Consider the following 16,213-nt stretch of genomic DNA (forward strand, 5'->3'; position numbering starts at 1 on the left):
GGACTTCAGTTAATTAGTGACCATCGTCTCCCCATCCGTCACTCGGAGGAGGCGGGACTCGAACATGCGGCACCGCCGTGGGCTTGAAGCGCTCCCCGCCCGCCGCGGGATGACGTGACTGACACCTCTTCCAGCCAATCGATTATCAATAAAGGCTCGAGAACCCGCCTCACGCCACTGCGACCCCTGGTAGCCAGTAAGATGTCGAGAATGAATAAAGCCTCCCTCTGGGGCGGGGTCAAGCACAACGGTAGGTCATCCCAGCCAGGGGGAGAGCGTCCGTTTGGGATGAAGGGCAAAGCGACCAATAGAAAACCGAATAAGACCAAACGGACAGGAAAATTACCCAATAGATGCTCGAGCCTCTAAGTGGCAGCCAATATAACCAACCCGCACCCACTGGGCGGGGCTTCCCGCGTGGCTTCCGTTCCCGTTGTGTGAGGGGCCGAATCCCAAACGGCCTCCGCGCTGCTCCCGCCGCCGCCGGGGTCTGGAGCCGGGCCTGGGGGCGCGGCCCGTGCTGCGGCCTCCCCGCTCCCCTCCGGCCTCTCTGCGCCCCGGCTGGCCGCTCCTCTCCTCTCCCTGGCCCGCTTCGCCTTCCCGCTCCCTTCGGCCGGGCCCATCGCTCCCCTCCGAGCCCACCCGGGTTTCCCCCTCAGCCCAGCCCGCTGCTCCCCTCAGCCCCGCCGCTGCCCGGGGCCCCCTCGGCCGAGCCATGTCGCTGCACGGGAAGCGGAAGGAGATCTACAAATATGAGGCGCCCTGGACCGTGTACGCCATGAACTGGAGCGTCCGGCCGGACAAGCGGTTCCGTCTGGCGCTGGGCAGCTTCGTGGAGGAGTACAACAACAAGGTAGGGGGGACGGGCCGACCCTCGCGTCCCGGCGGTTCCGGCGGCTCCCGGGCACGGCCCCCGCCGTTGGTGGGGCTGGAGGGGTTCTTCTTCAACAGAGCCTGGCCCAGGCTGCCCGGAGCGGGTCTGGAGTCTCCTTTGGAGACATTCAAACCTGCCTGGACCGACCTGTGTGATCTGCTCTGTGACCCTGCGTGAGCAGGTGGGCTGGGGGTTCTACAGGGGTCCCTGCAACCACAACCACTCCGCCGTTCTGTGACTCCCACCTTGCCCTCGGCACTGGAGCCTTCAGGTGGCCCCCTGAGGTGCAGGTGCTGGCCTGGGTCCCCTTGCCACAGTTCGGGGGTGTTAACTACAGCAGGACCTCAGCGTTGCTGGAGCATCCTGCGAAGGTGCTGCTCGATGCTTTTAGGGACACGGTTTAGTGCCAGAGTTAGGTTATGGTTGGACTTGATGGTCTCTTCCAACTGGAATGATTCTATAGTTGAGGCTTGTTTCCTCTCCATGGGCCCTCAGATTTCGGGAGGGACTGTGGGTGGGAAGAGCCCCGGGTGCTGGTGCTGGTCACTTCTCAACCGGGAAGGTCCCCCAACTTGAGCATAACTGGCTTTTTTTTCCAGCATGAAGGAAAGCATATGGCCAGGACTAAAGTTTGTGCATGTACAGCGTGTCTGAGACTGTGTTGCAAATTTTATGCCGTTGTCATTTCTTGCTGTGGAGAGGTTCTGTGTGGTAACTTTTCTCATATGTGTATAAGCCACTTTCACTGGTTCCTCAGTAGTTCTACTTTTCTTGGAGAACAAGGGTGTAATGAGGCATGAGATTATATCTGCGGTGTTTCCCTGCCAGATATAAGCTGAGAACCTTACACTGGTAATAGAGACAACGTGTTCACCTCTCCAAACACTTGTGCAGTCATTTCTGAACAGACTTTAATGTACTAGTCTGGTATAATGAATTCATATAAACGGAAGAGAGATGAAGAAATGGGTATAGTTATGGAGCATCCGGAAGCTTGTGTGAAACTAAGATTTTGCAGTTACAGCTTTGTGTGTTTATAGCGTGTGTGCTTGGTAGCTTTGTCAAGCTGTTTAATGGGGATTGTGGAAAATTATGTCAGAAAGTTGATGTTGGGGCTTTGCAAGGATGTGATGAGAGGAGGTGACATCTCTTAGATTGTTAAATTAGGTTAGCTTAGGACATCTCTTGGGTTACATTACAGCACTTGCAGACGTGATACTTCTGAGCACTTTGTAGTTCAGGCAGGATGGGTTGGTGTGTACGAGTCATCTCCTCATGCTGGTGAGCCCTGTTGTGGTTCTGGGAGTGCTGCTGGGGAAAGGCGGGTCCCTGAGCTTAAAAACTTCTGATTTATTTAAGGACCAGCTTGAAAATGTTTTTAATCTGTACTCTGAGAAGCTAAAATGACAAACTTGCAACCAGTTTTTTGTTTAGAGGTGGTAGAATTGGTTACTAAGGGGGTATTTGTTTGTGTTGCCTTTGCCTCCTGAAGTTGGGCCCATTCCCTGGGCTTGCTCTCGATGGCAGCGTGATCAGGTCTGCTTTTCAGTTCAGGCTTCAAGTGTAAAGAAATTGAGCCAACCCCTCTTTTTTTACCCTTCGTGCTCACAGTTGTTGCAGACAGAAATTGTGTAGGACTATGTGAATTTCTGCTGTCTGGAAATATTCCTCAAAGCTTCTCTTGACCTCTGAGCTTCAGGAGTAACTATTTTGTTGACTTCGCATAAGCACCACATGCTATGAGATCTGTGTGGTGTACAGAACCTGAAATTAAATATATGAGAATGAGATACCAGTCTGGATGTTGCTGCTATAGAAGTAAAGCTGATGTGTGATTAAAAATTAAACTTGTCCAATAAATGCAGTGCAACATAACCTTCACTTTGCTGAGAGGTTTTGCTGTGCCTCTGATATTTCAAAGAGCTCTGGGGTTTTTTTTGAGGTTTTCTTGTTTGCTGCTTTATGTAGTGCTTTCAGTAGAGGAAGATCATTAAGACAGAGCAGTCCTGGGTAATTGCAAGTGTTGTTATTGCTTAGAGTATTGATGTTGTCTCCTTTACTTTAGGGACCAGAACAAGCTGGGGTGTGCTGTTTCATCTGCTCTGTCTTTATGGTGTCGTACTGTGCTTAGCACAGCTTTGCTCAATCTTTGAGAGGCTGCTGAAACATGCAGGGAGTAGCTTCATGCTCCAGATTGGGAACTCCTGGTGCACACTAGTTGGAAACTCTCAGCTCTGTCCATGCAAGTGGTGTAACCTCGCTCTTACCTGGGCCGGACTTGAGGCATTTCTTCGTGCAGGAGCTGGCAGCAGCAACCTTGCCTTGCTTGCAGGACACAGGACTCTGATATAATCCTGCAAATAATTCCGTCATTCCATCTCCTCATGTTCAGCCTGCACAAGAGCATGATTGGAGGGATTCTGTAGTCACTGTATGTGATCAAGTACGAAGAGAAGAGTCGTACCTTTGAATATGCTGAGCTAGGAGGGAACACAGCTTCTTAAGCAGTATTTTCCACTCCTGTCTCCATGCATCCCAGGCTGCTGCCAGGTCAGTGGCACACACCTGATCTTCAGCACTTGCCACAAGCTCCAAGTGTTGATAATGCAATTTTTGTTCTCTAACCCAGCCTGCCACTAAAAATGTCAAAGATCAGGAAGATACCGGGTTGCTACACAGTCATCGCTTTTTCTTCAGTTCGGAGGGGTTGAACATGAATATGCAGTGCAGGAATATATAAATTCACACCAAGAAGAGTGAGTCCTGTGCTGTTTGAGGTTTGCTTCTGATTATGACTGTGTTGATTGTGTAGGCTTTGTACACTCATATCGAGCTGAAAACAGCATAAGCAAAGGAGGAGTGATTAGAGACCATTTGTCTTCTGATCCTGACCTTGCCACAAGATTTTCTATCACCAAGGACAATTTGCTTCCTTTGTAAAATCCGCTTAGTATTTCTGATCCCTAAAGGAGTTAGAAAGCTATTTGTCAATCACTTCAGAAGCCTCGGAGATTCTTGACTGATTCATTCTAAAGTAGAATAAGGAGTAGCTGGAATAAAGAGTACAAGGCAGACACAGATTTTAGAAGCATATTTGGATATGTCTTTTAGAGTTAGTTCTGGGGTGAAAAGGCTGGATTTTCTCATTGTGGCAAGGGGCAAGGTTTGCATTTCTTAAGAGCATCTCTAAGTGGGCTCATAACCCCTAATGTTAAAGATCCACTGAAGCATTTGTTGTTTCTTGTTATATGGAAAAAAATAAGATAGATTTCCAGCATAATGTAAATGTGTAGTTTATGAACCAAACTGCGTATCCGGAATGTTTAGGATTTTTCCAGATAAACATCTCAGTAAAAGTCCATTAAGCCACCATTCCCAGGAGGAAGCTGCTGTGTGGAAAGTAGTAGGAAGTTCCTACAGTGAGCAGCTTACAAACGCATTGTAGTGAGTTGTCCTCATAATATTTGTGTTTTGACAGCACTTAGCACAGTGGGGCTTTCATCCTGTTTAGCTCTTGCACTGGCTGCTAGGTTGAACACATCTTCCAGCACCGCATTGTTCGCTGAGCACTTTCTGCCGTGTCAATATTTTTCTAATAACATCATGTCTAGGAGTGAAGCGTTGCTTCAGGTGCTGGTGTGACCAAGCTATGAGAAGATAATTTAGTGTTTGCTCCATCTCACATCACTCTCACAACTGGGCACATCAGCCCTTCCCACTGTCACATTGCTGTGCAGAAGAACCCCTAATTTGGAATCAAGTTATCTAGAACACTTCAGACCTGCTTTCTTGGTCTTTTCACACATAACATTTGAATAATTATTTAAGTATTTTGGCTTCCCCATTATTTTTTAAGTTTGAGTTCTGTTTTCTGACTCTGTGATTAGTCTGTATCTTAATTTCGTGCAGTTGTGATGAAATGTTTTAGTTAATGTGATGCTAAAGCCAGGTAGATGGCGAGCTGACGTGATCCATCATACTGCGGGGCTATGGCCCTCACAATAGGGGCTTTAATTGCGGGTGGTTGTCATGCGAACCACAGGGTGTCCTGCTCTCTGAAGATGACATTGGCAGCATCAGTTCAGTTGAAGATGACTTGGAATGATGTTTGTGCAGTTTAAGCCTGAGATTTAAACTAGGCTTTGCGATGTGGAGAAGAGAAGGGTGGTCTCTAATCCTTTAGGATTGGATTTCGATTCGTTTGAGATCAGCTCTTCAAAGTAAAGCCCTGTGGTGATTACGTATACTTCACTTTGCTTACATGCCCCAGCTGGGAAGCAGAGCTTCAATGGTTTCTCATTCCGTTGACATGATGGTCCTTCTGAAATATAATTACAGCATTAAGACTGAATAGAAATGAATATTTTGATACAATTCTTTTAAATGTGGCTTTTTACAGGTGCAACTTGTTGGTTTGGATGAAGAGAGCTCAGAATTCATTTGCAGGAACACCTTTGATCACCCCTACCCTACCACAAAGCTCATGTGGATCCCGGACACCAAGGGGGTGTACCCAGACCTGCTGGCCACCAGCGGTGACTATCTGCGCGTCTGGAGGGTGAGTGAGTCCTCCCTAGAAAAAGATGAACCATGATACTAATTGTGTTGCATATTGATCTCATTTTCACTCAAGACCAGCTGTTCTGGAGTGCGTTGTTTTCCTTTCAGGGTGTCTTGCCCTTGCTGTAGTGTGGAGGTTAAGACATAGAATCAAGTCAGAGCACTTAATAACTTGTTTTTTTAACTGCAGTAATGTTACTAAATATGAAGATTATAGAAGCAGAATTATCATGGTAGTTGCTGTCTTAATTGCCTTATTGAAGACAGAGGTGGTGATTGTGTTTTTGAGAGCTATAGGTTGTAAAGCTGAGAGGTAAGAAACCCAGATTAACACTTTGTTTTGAAGTGCAAGTGGAACAAGTTGTGATGTCATTTGAGTCAGGTGTTTCACTTTTCCTAAAGGTGGGTGAAACAGAGACCCGGCTGGAGTGTTTGCTGAACAATAACAAGAACTCTGATTTCTGTGCTCCACTAACATCGTTTGACTGGAATGAAGTGGATCCTTACCTTCTAGGTGAGACTGACGTCCTTGGCATGGCTTTTGAATTTAGTCTCAAGCTGGGGCTGTGACTAAACTGCTGTGTCGTTGTGTGTCCACTGGTTAATCTGATCACTAACCAGTGAAGAAAATTCTACACCATAGAAACTGCCATTGTCTTGGGTTAAAAATAAAGAATAAAAAAAATTGCGCAGCTCACAGAGGCAATTTCACCTTGACAGGTGCCCTGTCCGGTACAAAATGGGTCACTTTGGTTGAATTAGGTGTGTTCCTTATTTTCATATAGGGAGCCTCAGTCTTCAGGGCGGGTGAGCTGTTGTAGCACTAAGTAATGATGTATTAATACGTGAACTCTCGTGACTTATTTTGACATGTTCTGGAGTGGATAAAAACTATGTACCAAGATTTGTCTTTTGGGAAGCCATTAGAGCAGCAGCAGTAAAACCAGGAGCCATTAATTCAGTTGGAGGAGGGGGCTGAATGCTCAAGGTTTAATTATAGCCCTTGGGACAAATTGTGAATCCAAGATGACTGATCCAGCAGAGGTTTGTTTCCCAGAAGAGTGCAGCCGTTTATGTTGGGGGGATTTGCCCAGATTAGCAGTGATAATGTCATAGTAATTATTTACTACATGATTTATTTTTTGTGTGTTGTATCTCTGATCTCTTAAGAGCTTTACTACTAGCCCCACCTTCAGTCCACAGCAGAAATCAATTAATAATAATACACTATTGCAGCACTGTGATGGAATTTTGGTTTGGATGTGAACGCGAGACTTACAGGATGGAAATGTTCATCTGGTAGAGCAGTGGACGTGATCTACCTTGACTTGAATAAGGCATTTGACACAGTTGTGGCCCCTCAGTTCCAGAAGGACAGGGAACTGCTGGAGAGAGTCCAGCGCAGCCACCGAGATGCTGAAGGGAGTGGAGCATCTCCCGTGTGAGGAAAGGCTGAGGGAGCTGGGGCTCTGGAGCTGGAGAAGAGGAGACTGAGGGGGGACTCATTCCTGGGGATCAATATGGAAAGGGGCAGTGTCAGGAGGATGGAGCCAGGCTCTTCTGGGTGACAACCAGTGACAGGACAAGGGGCAACGGGTGCAAACTGGAACACAGGAGGTTCCACTTGAATATGAGAAGAAACTTCTTGATGGTGAGGGTGTCAGAGCCTGGCCCAGGCTGCCCAGGGAGGCTGTGGAGTCTCCTTCTCTGCAGACATTCAAACCCACCTGGACACCTTCCTGTGGAACCTCAGCTGGGTGTTCCTGCTCTGGGGGGATTGCACTGGATGAGCTTTCCAGGGCCCTTCAACCCCTGACATTCTGGGATTCTGTGATCTGGGTTCCATCAGGCTTCTGAATAGATTGAAGTAGACATGAGCTATTTACACTTTGTTCCTGTGAGGAAGGTGATTTCTGCGGCTAAAAGGTTTGGGCACTTGGGCTGTAGGCTGTTTGACATTCTTGATTTGAATTGTATGCTGTTCTTGATCTGTCGATGTCAGAGGATATTATATTAATCCAGGAAGTGATTAAATAATTTGTGATAATATCAATTTTGCTAACGGAAGTGGTTTTCTTTCAGGTACCTCTAGTATTGACACCACCTGCACTATTTGGGGTCTGGAGACAGGCCAGGTTCTGGGCAGGGTAAACCTGGTCTCTGGCCACGTGAAGACCCAGCTCATTGCGCATGACAAAGAGGTGATGGCTTTTTTTGATTGTTTACATTGCACGGTTTTTAAGCAACAAAAAAGAAACAGCTTTTCTGTCTTCCTCCTTTTTCTTAAACTCTGCTCCAAAAGGAGAATTTTTCAAAGATCAATATACACAGTTTTGAGTATCAAACTAAAGCTGCACTAGCGGCTATCAAAACAGCTCTGTTTGCTCATCAAAGAGTCTGAACTCGAGAATATGCTTGTGTTCCTAGATTGTGCTCCAGAACATTTTAGAAAAATGAGGTAAAACATCAGTTGATGTTTTGAAATCAACTGCATATCAAAGGCAATAAGTAGCTTGCAAGATTTTCATTTTAACATAATATTATTTTTAGCAATTAATATTAAAAAAATCAGTCTGGGAAACTTGTGTGTTTAATTTTAGTGAATCATCCTATAATGACATAATGATTTGAATTTTTTGCCTCCTTTTGGCAAGTGTGGTAACTAAGAATTTGGTAGGAACAGCAACTGTTTGGCAGAATATGTTGCAATTAGATCTGCTCTCCATATACGACACCCATTTTACTGCAGATGAGGAGGCAGCCTGCTCGCTAACCCGAGGCTCTGGTTTCTCTGTCCCGTCACCGAGCAGGTGTACGACATCGCGTTCAGCCGTGCGGGCGGCGGCAGGGATATGTTTGCTTCGGTTGGCGCGGATGGCTCGGTGAGGATGTTCGATCTCCGCCACCTGGAACACAGCACCATCATTTACGAGGACCCCCAGCACCACCCGTTGCTGCGTCTCTGCTGGAATAAGCAGGATCCCAACTACCTTGCTACGATGGCCATGGACGGCATGGAGGTACGTGCTAGTGGCTGTGATTTTTTGGGAGGTGGCTTGGTAGTAATTAGTAGACAGTTTGTTAAAATAAGTGAGGCAGTGTCAATTCCTGAACTGCAGTATGATCGAAGATCAATTCTTAGTGCACTAACTTCAATAGGAGATAAAGAAGTAACTTTGGTGTTATAAACTTGAAGATCTCTGTGGCTCGTGTATGTTTCGGCTGGTTTTGAAGAGGGATCTGTGAGCCAGTTGGGTGATAGTTTTCACATAAAACCTTAACTGCGAGTGTTTTAGTCACCTTGTTCTTTGTTGGTTCAGTGCACAAGGCTCAGTTCCTCAATTTGTTTGCCCTTACTGCATCACTCACAAGCCCCCCTGTGAAGTCTGATGCCTTTTGAGACACACTGACTGCCTAGAAGCCATTTTTTGAGAACAGCATTTACTTACCAAGTGCATCCTTTAGGACAGGGCTGTATTTATAGCCTTAGCTCAGAATATTTGCTTTTCTGAGTGTTTTTTTAAAATGCAAGTTTTTAATTCAATTGGGTTTTGTTTCTGGAGGTTGTGATTCTGGATGTCAGAGTTCCCTGCACACCTGTTGCCAGGTTAAACAACCACCGAGCGTGTGTAAATGGAATTGCTTGGGCACCTCATTCTTCCTGCCACATTTGTACAGCAGGTAAGTGTGATCCATCCCTGCCCTGCCTGGGTCAGTCTCTGGGAATCGTTTGCTGCATTTGCAAAACTCTCTCTCCAGAGGTTTGTGCTGTTCTCTGCTTGCCTTTTGCTAAAGAATCCCTGCAGTTTAGAAGCCATCAATTAGTGACTTTCCTAATTTTTGTGGGAAATAGACACCTGCTGGAGCTTATTGCGTGCAAATGGTGAGCCCAGTGCCCAAACCATGCATCTGCTTTGGCTAAGCTGTATTATTTTTATGCTCCTTAGTTTTTTGCAAACTAGTTCTTAAATGTTTTCAGTTCCACTGGTGTTTTTCAGCTCTGTGCTGGATAATGTATGATGATCCAAGCTTCTTTTGTTGGAACGTGTTTGTGTCGCTGTATCTCTGGCTTGGTTCTCATCAGGACTGTGACAACCATATCCTGTACAGCTCGTTGGACTATATGCCTGTTAGTAGTATGGAGATCTCATTATATCTTGATTCTACTGACGATTTTCTCTTCCCTTTGCAGCGGATGACCATCAGGCTCTCATCTGGGACATCCAGCAGATGCCTCGTGCCATTGAGGACCCGATCTTGGCCTATACAGCCGAGGGCGAGATCAACAATGTACAGTGGGCATCCACCCAGCCAGACTGGATAGCGATCTGCTACAACAACTGCCTGGAGATTTTGAGAGTCTAACCTTCCTGCTTCGTGCACCTTGAGGCAGGGCTGTATAATTTCCCCTCCCCTCCTAAAGTAAGAACAACACAAGTGGCCAGTATCTGTTGTTGCTTTGCATCTACTGTTACAAGAAACTGTTACGAGAATCAATGGCAGGTGTCTCCTGTCTCTCCAAGACTCTAAAATGCAGAGACGTGCTGAGCCTCTTGGACCTTCTGGGTTCTGGTTTTCTTTTTGTTGTTTTCTTTCCCCTTCAGTTAAAGTTCTGTGTATTTGTTTGTTGACTGTGTTAATAAGCTTGCAGGCTTTTAAGTTGCTGCATATGTCCATGTGTTTGTCAGCCGGCTGAGGCAGCACATCCAATGAGTTGAATAGATGCAAGTGCAAAACAAGGTGGGGGAAAAAAGACATTGATGTTAACAGCCACCTTGGCAGGAATCTTGATCATTCCTGTTGTTGTTGCCTCTAAACTGTTTAAACATTTGTATGTTTTTTATATATTGGGCTAACTTTCTATTGAGTAAGGCTTTTCTCCCAAGTTCTTACTTTTGATATGTGATCCACTTCCATAAGCAGGATCTACTCGTTGATACAGATCACAGTGACGCTGCAGGCTCCCGGCAGCCAAGGCCTGCCAGAACTAACTGTTGCCTTGCCTCTCTGTACCTGGTTACCTGCGCAGAATTTTCTGGTGCTGTGAAGTACAAAGCACTTGTTGCACAACTTCTTTACACTTTTCTGATACTAGAGGCAGTCGTTACTACGGTAGGCCTTATTTTTAAATGATAACTGAATTTACGTGCATCCTGCAGTTTTGTTAGCTAACGGAATGGTAATAGGTTTTGGAAGGAAGATATGTGCATGACTTACGCTCCCAGGAGGTAAATGACTCCTGAAAAACTGTGATTTGTAAAGGAATTGGGACTGACACTTCCAATCAAATGATTCCCCCTCAGAATACTTACTATCTAAAGCAAAATAAAATGGTTTCACACTTTGTAGCTTGCTTGATTGGCAAATAATATGAGCAAGGTTTTTGTGGTTAGCCTGTACCTTGGAGCTTTTTTCGTTTGGCCTGTGTTCCAGGAGTTCTTGAAAGGAGTGCAGAGCAATCTTTTGTTTTTTATGAAGTGTATTTGCTTGGTGCTGTCAGCTCTTGTTGAACGAGCCAGATGAGTTGGAAAAGCTGGTCCACTATCCAAGTGAAAGCTGCTTCTCTGAAACAAATGATTCCCTAATGCACAGCGATGGGTTTAAAAGGAAAGAAACCGTGCTGTACAGGCTTAGGTTTGGCTCTTGTCATCCTCGTATCTTTTGAGGATGTGCCTGAGGGCTTCTGTTTCTGTGGCGAATAGTGGATCGCTGTACAGCAGTGCTTTTCAATCAGAGCGGAGTGGATTAGGCACGATAAAGATCTTTGATAACAGCCACTCGAGTGAATGCTCCGCAGAACTGGTGATGAAGACACGACGAGCATAGCTGGTCTGTGAGGCTGCGCCAGCGAGCTGCGGTGTGTCAGACCATCCGAAGTGTCTTTCCACCTAACGAGCGTTCACCTGCAACCAAGGCAGGGTTATAAATAACAGGACGTCAGCAAACTTGAATCTTGTCAGTTTGTGCAGGGAAGTGCAAGTTGGGAAAAGGGATTGCTGCGGAACGGCGAAGCTGACACCGAAATCACTGTCAATACGGAACAGGATCGGGAGAGTTCTGGCATTCTGGACATACAGAAATACTCTTCTACAGACTGCTGCTCAGTGTGGAGCTCAGAAAAGCACTGCCTTGTGGATCTGATGGGAATTCATTAGGGACAGCTTGATTCCATCACTCCTTTTTAATACTGGGGAACCCAAAGACTCTTAACACGGTTCAGGCCCGTGTTTTGTCAGTGACATTCTGTGGTCAGTGGTGGGGTTTTTGACAGAAAGCTTGGTTTGTCTTGAAGGTCACTTTTTCATATTGGCAGCAGTGCTGAGAGCAGCGCGTTCCACAGCCAGGTTTGACCTAACGTCACAGCAGCGTTAGCCAAACGATTAGATTATCGCTTTTTACAGTAGCACTTGGTCCTAAACTGGAAAATACTTATGCAGAACGAGGTGAAAATGAGGATTTTCTTAGCAGAAGCGCATAACAGCATTCACAGCTTTAGGTACTCGTATAAAAATATGCACACAGGCTGCGTACTGTTTAATCACAAACAGCAGGCATAACGTGCTGTGTTACTAAGAGGGAACTACCTGTAGTATTCCTGCTTTCTGTAGCCCCCTTTATGTTTCAGAGGCTCTTGTATAGATGGTGTGAGTAAAGGGTGAGTGCATCTGTTGCTTAGCATAAAAATGCATCTTTTGCAGCTGTAGAATTGTGCTTTAAAAAAGACATGAGATAATTTAGTTGAAATTGCAGTCACTAGGAGACTCCATAGGCTGTACTGAATGGCAGATGCAGTTTATTGCCGGAGGAATACAATCTGTTACGCTAAGATGATGAGAAAGAGCGTGTATAAAGGGGCTGGTGGTCTGAATAGCCAGGTTGGTTTTGCTGCTGTTGGAAAACAGCCTTGTTATGAACCTGAGGAGAACCAGTGTCAGCCCTTCCAGCCAAAACACAGCTTCAGGTTCATTTGTGGAACTGCGAGCTCGTTCCAAACTCCTCAAAGGCAAGCGAAGGAATCTTAGAGGCTCCAGTGGCTTCTAAATAAAGCGGTATCCTGTTTGTTTAGCCAGTTGGGGTATCTGCTGTATCTCCAGCATATTGCTTTGGGCATAATCCATTCTCATTCTTCATCTGAAATTACATTTGAAATCACTAGAGGCTGTTTTGGACTAGGGAAATGCTACTTAAAATAGCTGCTTTTCAAAGAAGTCACTTCAGAGGTTAATGACTGAAAAGACATGAAAATCCTCCTGGGTGAGATGTTCTGTGGTGCAAATGGCGCTTGCAGAGCGAGGAGGAGACAGAGACCTCGGTGCCCTTTTACCAGCAGCCGCTGTCGCAGTGGCAGGGAGTGAACTGCTTGCTGCTGCCCGCTTGCTGCCGCCTGTGTATCCGCCAGGTAAAACAACCCCGGCACTTGTCACCGTAGCCTGTGAATCAGGAGGTATCATTTACAGCATTCAATTGTGTTGGGTGTAAAGCCCTCAGAAGCAGGACTTTTTTTTTCCAAAGTGTATGAAAATACTTTATTTGATCTCAGTTATCTTGTGCTTACCACATGTGCAGAGCAACTGCTTTTAGATGCCTCGTATCCCTTGGGTATAAAGTAACATCAAGGGAAAAATCTCAGCATTGGTGAGGTTTGCAAAGCAGAAAATCACATGCTGTGGTACAGATGAGACTGATTTTGGGACAGGAATCTGAACTAGTTGTGTCCCACCATCCGGTTGATTGATTCAAGATGCTTATGTTCTGTTTAAACCAAGCTTTCCATAGATTGCTCCGATTACGTGGACAACCTGGTGCTAGTACATGGGCTCTCAACCATGGGGACCAGGGGATCCCGATCATGTAAAACTCATTAGTGAGGTGAAAACCTGCAGCAAACAGGTTGGATGTTGGATTAGGGTGCAGTGTGCCAACTCTGTTAATTGTCTAAATGAAATGGGCTGCGTTGAGGTCGCATCTCTGGGAGTTGTACTCCTGCGTGCAGGGATTTAAAAGGCAAGGATTTGAGTGCTTTGACAATCTAGTTAGAAAGAAAACGCAGTGGTTTCAGAGATTGATATGAAAGGAGACTGATAATACAGGTTGTTCCTTATGGAACCCTGAAATGTACTTAACGGGGGAGGCATTGTCTCTCATAAGTCAAAGTTAATGATCCTTTCAAAACTTAGCTGTAATTACTCTCCGGAATGTTCTGGATAATAGTAAAAAGAGCTATTTTTTGCCTGGTGTTGCAGTGGGAGCTGCATCAGGCCGAGTGCAGATCCTGCCTGCCAGAGACAGGTGAGGGGAGGAGTCCCATCCATGGCAATGCGCAGATGCTCTTGTGCTTGTTTTAAATGTAAATGAAGAGAGCTGAGTGTGTCTGTTTTGTTCTCTTGCAGATGGCACTTTAACAAGTATATTTTTGGTAAGATTAGGGAGAGAGTCATCTTTTCCTCGGCCCTTTTATGGTAGGCATTTGTCTGTGTTTTGTATAGAATGTTAAATACAACAGTCACTGAAATCCTAAACTGGCTGCGTTATCAGGATCTAGCGCACCCTCATCTGTTCCTACTGAGCACCAAAAACGCGAGCGCTTGACAATACTGTTGGTGTTAAACTGCAGCTCTGAGACTGACACGATCCGGTGAGGCCGACCCAAGTCACGTTGTGCTGCTCAGCACCCAGAGAGACCCTTTTGCTTTGCCCAGAGCTCAGCGTGTTTGCGGATCCTGCGCCTGACCGCGGTGGCAGTGGTGGCAGGTTGGTTGTGTAAAGATGCACCTGGATTCTTGGAGTCGCTTATTTTCGTGATAGAAAGGCAACGCAGCTCGTGTCTGTAAACGCACACAACCTGAATTCCTGCTGTTAGTGCTGTTTTAACTCTTTCCGGACATGGTGAAAGGAATGAACGGCCGCAAGGGCTCTGGTTGCACAGATTGAAGTACCGAAGGGTTTAGTTTTCTCACTACTGCTTAGCAAAATGGTCCTACCCCTCAGATCCCCTCTGTTATCCTGCCACTTAACACACGTTCTCTCTGATATTTCCTGTTTTCTACAATATTCAGGAGCAGGCCTGTATTTATTGTACCGCAGCCATTAAAAGGAGGTGTCCAGAATCAGTCCTGGAATGCGCAAGGTACTGTCAACTATGTTCCCATGTCTCTTTGCGGAGAATCCAGGGAATTAATTGTATATGGCACTTAAAGAGCACTTTTTCCTGCCTAGAGACGCAGCTGTATTTCCCCCTGCTTACCTGAGGAGAGTCAGATGTCTCCTTCTCAAGGACATTGAGAGTTTAGCATGCACATGACTCTTTCCTTTTGGGGGGAAGAGATCTCCAGAGCTCCTGATCAGCACCTTTCACCAGCACTAAAACACAGTGATTAAAAATGCAGCTAAATAGCAGTCACTGGGTGCTCATGCAGTGCTCCGTGGCAGGGTCCAGAGGCAAAGGCGCTGTGAGACCTGCTCGCTGCTGCCCGGTACAGGATGAAAAGGCATCTCAGTGGCCTTGTGTGCAACCTCCGGTACTCAGCATCAAGCTAGAATTTCCATAATTAGAGAAACTTTTAAACTGAATTATCTGTGTGGCTCCCATCAGATTTATTTCTTTTCAGAAGAATCTAACAAAGTGAAGAAATAAGCTATTTCCTGAAAAGAATAGGGTGGCCGGGAGCAGCTGTGTGTTCAGCTCTCGCCCCGTGGGGTTTGCGTTCCCGTTTGCAAGGCTCCAGTCTCCGATGGAGGTGAGGTCCGTCCCGTCCCAGCCCAGCACAGGCGGAGGAGCAGACCCGTGCGGAGCAGCCCTGGTGCAGCCGAGGAGCGCCCGTTGCCTTTTGCCAACCTGGTAAATATGAATTCCGAAGTCTACTATTGAACAGGAGCCTTTTTTCGGTTTGAAACCTGGGTTGCTAGCAGTGTAAAATGTAATTTAAATCCGTTTCTGTTACCGATAGTCAAGTAGGAGACGTTTACTTTTATGTGTGCTTTCCCTTCTGCTCTTCCCATTTGCAGTCCCGTTGTGGTAATTCCTGAAGGTGTGATCTTTGTAGCATGATTGTACAAACATCCATATGAGATTCCTGACTTCTTGTTCTCACTAAAATATGTTAAAGCAATAGTAGTTTTATTTCTGTCCTTCTCTTCTCCCCCTTCTGTATTGAGATTTGCAACTTCGCTACTATACTGTCCTAGAGGAATCCTAGTATCCTGCTTTTCAACAGGCGTGCGTTGTTGACCTGGATAACTGCAGTGTCCCTATATCCATTATTTTTATGGAGAAAATACAAGGGGTTTTGTTACGATGGATTTGAACACCCGAGTCACGGAACCATGTTGTTGAAACTCTGTAAATTTTAAGGCAATTTTCTGAAATCGCTTGCAAGTGGAATGTCGCATCCTTTTATGCTATTTCCCGCGTCCTATGTAGTTTTATTCCGATTTTTTAACCTCCTTTCGAAGTTCCAGCCTCCTGTGTATTAGGTACAGTATTTTCTGCCTTTCATACTTTGTAATAAAAATGGAACATTTGTAGATTGACTGCGGTTCACTGTGTGTGAGTTCAAGAACTGGGAGCTGGGGGGTGAGCAGGGAACTGATTCAAACCAAAGAGGCTCCTCTGTCCTGTGTGGAGCTCATTGCTGTCGGAGGGAGGGTTTTGTTGGCTTTTCCTTGTCTCTGCAGAACTGCTGAGTGTATTGATTTCTCATCCCACTGATACCCAAACAAACTCGCCAATTCCAGCCGCTCCAAGTTGCGAGTTACTCCGCATAACAAGGTGGTGGGAAC

At 46.0% G+C, this 16,213-nt stretch overlaps 1 protein-coding gene across 1 annotated transcript; it reads left to right on the forward strand.

The window, feature by feature from the left end:
• Nucleotides 1–412: 412 nt before the first annotated feature.
• DCAF7 (DDB1 and CUL4 associated factor 7) lies at nt 413–15,964 on the forward strand. Its single transcript, XM_065855941.2, has 7 exons — nt 413–853; nt 5,274–5,432; nt 5,837–5,948; nt 7,517–7,635; nt 8,245–8,454; nt 8,998–9,115; nt 9,627–15,964. The coding sequence occupies exons 1-7, from the start codon at nt 716–718 to the stop codon at nt 9,797–9,799; spliced, it is 1,029 nt and encodes a 342-aa protein (XP_065712013.1). The 5' UTR covers nt 413–715; the 3' UTR covers nt 9,800–15,964.
• Nucleotides 15,965–16,213: the final 249 nt, after the last annotated feature.

Source organism: Patagioenas fasciata, chromosome 22 (assembly GCF_037038585.1).
Source record: "Patagioenas fasciata isolate bPatFas1 chromosome 22, bPatFas1.hap1, whole genome shotgun sequence".
In the NCBI taxonomy this organism is placed as follows: Eukaryota; Metazoa; Chordata; class Aves; order Columbiformes; family Columbidae; genus Patagioenas; species Patagioenas fasciata.